This window comes from Meleagris gallopavo, chromosome 28 (assembly GCF_000146605.3).
Source record: "Meleagris gallopavo isolate NT-WF06-2002-E0010 breed Aviagen turkey brand Nicholas breeding stock chromosome 28, Turkey_5.1, whole genome shotgun sequence".
In the NCBI taxonomy this organism is placed as follows: Eukaryota; Metazoa; Chordata; class Aves; order Galliformes; family Phasianidae; genus Meleagris; species Meleagris gallopavo.
Window position 1 is genome coordinate 776,206 of NC_015038.2, and position 5,552 is coordinate 781,757.

At 61.5% G+C, this 5,552-nt stretch overlaps 1 protein-coding gene across 1 annotated transcript in view; it reads left to right on the forward strand.

The window, feature by feature from the left end:
• The window catches only part of GPR37L1 (G protein-coupled receptor 37 like 1), an 8,454-nt gene extending 2,902 nt beyond the window's left edge, over positions 1-5,552 (forward strand). The window contains 4 exon segments of the mRNA XM_010724119.1: positions 5-231; positions 233-307; positions 309-596; positions 2,636-5,552. Of these exon segments, the coding sequence (XP_010722421.1) occupies positions 5-231; positions 233-307; positions 309-596; positions 2,636-3,448 (1,403 nt within the window). The 3' untranslated portion in view covers positions 3,449-5,552.

Sequence of the window (5,552 nt, forward strand, 5' to 3'; positions counted from 1 at the left end):
GCAGAAGGCGGCGTGCGCCCAAACCAGGGCGCAGGTGGAGGTGGGACGCTGCCCGTGGCTGCGCAGGATAACGCAGAGCTGAAGGCGCGGCCGCGTCGGGGCACGGTGGAGGACTCCAAGTCGGTGCAGCAGTACGTGCCGGGGGTGCGGGTGGAGTTCCCGCGGCCCATCAATGCCGCCGGCCTGCACCCCACCAGGGCCATGGTGCCGTCCAGCACCGACCCCTCTGAGCAGCAGCGGGGGGGTCCCCACGGATGGGGGGGCTGAGCCCGCCGCCAACCTGACCACGGTGTCCGACAAGAGGCTGGCAAATCCAGAACCCGCTGTACCCGGTGACGGAGAACTCCTACAGCGCCTACGCCGTCATGTTCCTGTCCCTCATCGTCTTTGCGGTGGGCATCATTGGGAACCTCTCGGTGATGTGCATCGTGTGGCACAACTACTACATGAAGAGCGCCTGGAACTCCATCCTGGCCAGCCTGGCTTTCTGGGACTTCCTCATCCTCTTCTTCTGCCTGCCTGTGGTCATCTTCAACGAGATCACCAAGAAGAGGCTGCTGGGGGACATCTCGTGCCGCGTCGTGCCCTTCATGGAGGTAAGGGGCTGCTCTACTCCCTTCTTTTGGGGGCACCATCGCTGCCCAGGGCCTGGCACCGTGTGCCCAGAGACCCCACCACGGGGAGACATTGCCCGTGCTGACTGCTGAGCAGGGCAGGGGCAGGGATGGGAGTGGGAACCTGAGATCTCTGCTCATTCCTTATGGGTGAAAAGAATGACCCCAAGATGTAGAATCACGGGATAGAGTCATAGAGTCATTCAGGTTGGAAAAAAACTTTAAGATCAAGTCCGACCAGGAACCTAATGCTACCAAGTCCAAGCTAAGTCCCAAAATCACCCCAAATCTTCTGGAGGTGAGCTGTGCACGCTCCTGGGGGCAGCCAGGCTGGGTATGAGAGCAGGAGGCCTCAGGAGTGATTGCTCACGGTCTGGATGCACACACCTGCACAGGGCACGCAGTGATGCTACTTTGGGTACTGGCCTGGGTGATTCCAGGCACAGCCCTACGTGTGCCCTGACCGCAGCCAGCACCTGCATATTGCAGCCCAGCACAACGAGATGATGGGCTGCCACCATCCCAGCAATGCCTCTGTTGCTCAGCAAAGCAGGAGTTGCTCATTCCTGGAGGACTCCCATCCCAGACTTATTAAGTGAGGGCTTTGTCCCATTCCCATCCTCCACCTCAAGCATTCCATGGCACGACCAGGCAGCTGGAGTACTCAGATAGGGGCAGGAATATGGATGAGCATTTGCCAAGGCAGGTTCAGTGTTGGGTGAGAATGGAGAGGAAAGAGGGATGCCCCCAGAGCAGACCCCTTCATGGGGAGGTGTTGCTGTGACCTGAATCTGGGCAGTCCAGTTTGATGCACTTGTGAGGGTGGCACCTCCAGGATCAGTGAGCCAGCAGCACTGGAGTGCCTCAGGATCCGCCAAAGAGGGATGCTGAGATCTTGGGGCTGCTGAAGGATGGGCATGGCGTAGCTCCAGGGATGTGCGGTCCCTGCACAGTCTCCAAGGACCAGGAGAGGAGAGCCTGGGGCAGCCTTAGGGTAAAGGAGAGGCGGTGGTACAGCTGATGTTGAGCAGAAGTGCTGGGACACGAGCAGCACTGCTGGGTGGTGAGGCTGGGTATGGGATGGCGATGGCAGTGCTGTGCTGAGGGCCATGGTGCTGTCAGGGCAGTGCTGCACAGAAACTGAGTGGTGATGCTGGGTGTTTGGCATGAGCTGCTGTGCCCTGCAGCACTAACGAGGCCAACTCAGAGCCACTGCAAAGGGCTCAGCGGGGATGCCAGAGCTGTTCTGGGTCAGAGGTGCCAGGTCTGTTTCTTGCAAAGCCCACTGGCAGGTTGCTGCATGCTGCACACACATCAGAAGGTTTCCAAGTGCTGGGAATGCCCTTCAGCACAGGGGGATGTTTGGTGGCTTCGTGAGGCCAGGAACAGCCACGGGGCTTTGGGGCAGCAGCATGTGACTGCCGTGCTCCTGGCCAGGGGCTGCGGGGTTGAATGCTGATTGTGACCCTCAGCGCCTGGGCAGCCCTCCCTCTGCCTCCTTTGGCCTCTTCCCTTTGGCAAACAGGGATGTTTCTCCTCAATGCAGCGGAAATTGCCCTGAGCTGGTTTGTGGCAACGGTGTCCTCAGCTCTATTGGGCTGCCTGGGAAGCAGGCAGCAGATCTGCAGAACAGGGCAGGGATGAGCCAGCCTGGGCAGCCAGGGCCATGGGAAGGCTCTGACGGGAGCAGCCGTCCATGCTTTTCCTCTCCAAAAACATCCAGAATAGAAGAGCCTGAGGGACAATCCTGCTATTCCCACCCTGGCTGGATGGACAGACCGGCATCCAGCAAAGCTTTGTGCAGAACAGGAAGCAGTGCAGGGACACGTGGGTCAAGGGACGCTTATCCAGCGCCCCTCCAGGAGTCGCAGGAAGGCGGCTCCAAACCTGGGATGCGACCTCAGTCAAACCTTGGAGGAAGGGTCCGGGGCTGTTGGGTGGCTGGGAGCTTCCAGTGCCATCAAGTCAACCCCTCGAGGCCCCCACAGGAAGTCCCACCTGTTCTGCTTCCCCTTCACCAGGTATCGTCCCTGGGAGTCACCACCTTCAGCCTCTGTGCCCTGGGCATCGACAGGTTCCACGCGGCCACCAGCCCGCAGGCCAGCGCCCGGCCCATCGAGCAGTGCCAGTCCATCATTGCCAAGCTGGCTGTCATCTGGGTGGGCTCCATGACGCTGTCGGTGCCCGAGGTCCTGCTCTGGCAGCTGGCCCAGGACACGTCGCCCGTGTCCGGCGTGGTGACCGAGTTTTGCACCATGAAGCCTTCGTCCAACCTGCCCGAGTCCGTCTACTCGCTGGTGCTCACCTACCAGAACGCCCGCATGTGGTGGTACTTCGGCTGCTACTTCTGCCTGCCCATCCTCTTCACTGTGAGCTGCCAGCTGGTGACCCGCAGGATCCGCGGCACCGAGAAGAAGGCCGAGTGCCGGGGGACCAAACACAGCCAGTGTGAGAACCACTTGAACTGCACCATCATCGGGCTGACCGTCATCTACGGGCTCTGCACCACCCCCGAGAACGTCTGCAACATCGTGGTGGCCTACATGTCCCCCGACATGTCCAAGCAGACCTTGGACCTGCTCAACCTCATCAACCAGTTCTTTCTGTTCTTCAAGTGCTCGGTGACGCCCGTCCTGCTCCTGTGCCTCTGCAGACCCCTGGGCCAGGCCTTCATGGACTGCTGCTGCTGCTGCTGCGAGGGCTGCGGTCCCGACGCCGCCTCCAGCGAGGGCAGCGCTGACGGCAAGCTCAAGACAGAGATGTCCTCCTCCATCTTCTTCGACAAGCCCCGGGAGTCCCCTCCGCCCCTCCTGGCCCTCGGCACGCCGTGCTAAGTGCCAACCAGGAGCCGTAGAGAGCATTTCACCACCTCCTCCCAAGACCAAACGTTGTTTTTGCCGTTAGTGCCCCGTGCCCGGACGTGGAGCAAGCAGGAGAGTCAGCTCAGGGGCTGCACCGTGGGCTTCAAACCCCGTGTTGGGCGAGGGGCGTCCCGTCCCCGTGGCTGCATCAGTGGCCTTCTTGCCTCTGCCCAAAGGACGTCGGCTCCCTCTGTGCCTGGCCAGGCTGGGGGGTTGCTGCTCTGCTGATGGAGTTGTGCAGGAAAGGTCCCATCTGCTACTAAGGAGGGTTTGCAGAGGACTTAGCAAACACAAAGTGCCCTCGTCCTGTCCCGTCCCCTCCCGCCAGCCCTCTCCACAGTAGGAGAAGGTCCTAGCGACCAGATCCCAGCAGTGCCCTGTAAGAGCTCAATAAACCAGTAAACTAGAGCACATCGTGCACGGAGACATGCAGAGCAATGGGGGTCAGAGCAGGGTGGGTTGTGTGACCCCACGCTCTCCCCTTAGACCTGGGGGCTCTGGGTGGGCACGGGCAGCTCAGTGGGGTGAGGACACGTGGGGGTCAGGAAAGCAGCGGTGCTGGGCCAGGCAGCACCTGAGGGCGATGGTGGTGCCTCCAGCTGAGTGCCAGGGCAGCCTCTGCCGAGCTCCTCCAAGCGCTCAGTGCTTTGTGGGGTTGAGTTGGTCCCAGCAAGGCTCAGCACTGAGCGGCCCTACAGCCTGCAAAGCACTGTGCAGAACCAAGATCCCACATCTCATCCAAAGAGCCCCACGCAGCGCTCCCGGCTCCTCGTCCGCTTTGCCCATCAGGGGCACAAAACCCACCCGAGGTGCCGATCTCAAACCAGCACACGTTCCAAACCCAGCATCCGCGTCTCACCAGGGCTCCTACCAAGGCAGGCTGCCGGGAGCAGCGAGGGCAGGCTGGCCGTGCCGGCCCCCCCGTGCTGCCCCCAGAGCCGAGCTGTGAAAGCGCCTTGTGTGTGCGGCTGGCAGCCGCCCCAGCCCGCGGGATGCCGGGGAGAGGGAGACGGTTGCTACGGGCGGGTGAATGCGAGGGGCTCACTGTGGGCTTTGTGCAGCAGCACCCACCGAGCTTTGCTTTCTCAGCCCTGTTGCCAGGGAAACAAAAGCCCCAGTTTTCTTCCCGGTAGCACAAAACTGAGTTTTTCCTTTCCCTCTGCCAGCCCTCCCCGCGTTGTGCTGACGATGCTGGGGCTGTGGGGGTTTGGGGGCACCTCACAGCACAGGGTGCGTACTGGGGCACAGATGCCCGCCAGGGTCCTGGTTGGGGCAGGGTTCCCCAGGGCTGGGCCCCCTGCACAGGCAGCAGCGTGGTGGGAGGAAGGGCGAGGTGGCCGCTCTCATGCGCTCACCCAGTGCCGCTCCGTCCTGAGCCCCGGCCAGGGGCGGACAAAGGCCGCTTGTTGCTGCGGGCGCGTGGGGAGGAGGGAGCCAGGCTGGGGGCAGGGAGGGGGGGCTGTACAGCCCGTGCAGGCGAGGCATGGTGCGTGTTGCACCCCAGTCTCACTCAGAGCCCACGGCCGGGTAGGCAGGCAGGGTGCTCTGAGCTCAAAGCATAATTCCAGGTGCAGGGGGACAGCCCCTAGGAGACACACGGTATGGGGCTCCCTGCCACCACCGGTCACAGCCCACGGGGCAGAGATGGGGCAGGACTCTCCAGCATAGCTGCTCCAAATCCAGCACTGCTAGCCCATGATAGGCCCAGAACACAGTGTGGGAGGGAGGAGAGTCCAGAAGCAGCGACGGCCACAGCTGGAGGGCTTGGAGCCCAGCTCCATGTGTAAACAATGCACTGGGAGCCTCGGATTGGCTCCAGCAGGTCCTGAGTGTCATCAAGGACTGCAATCCGGACAGAGGCACCAGGTACTGCAGGGCGAGCACTGGGACCCGGGCGCTGCCCCCAAGGCACAGGCATAGTCCTGAGGGGGGGAACAGTGGCAGAGAGGAAGCAACGACTGCAACCACACCCACCAACGCAAAATTGTTAATTTATTATTATTAGGAGGCAAAAAAATTGTACAGTTACAAGAATCATTTCCCAACAGAGGTCAAATTTGAGCCAAAATCTCTCTTA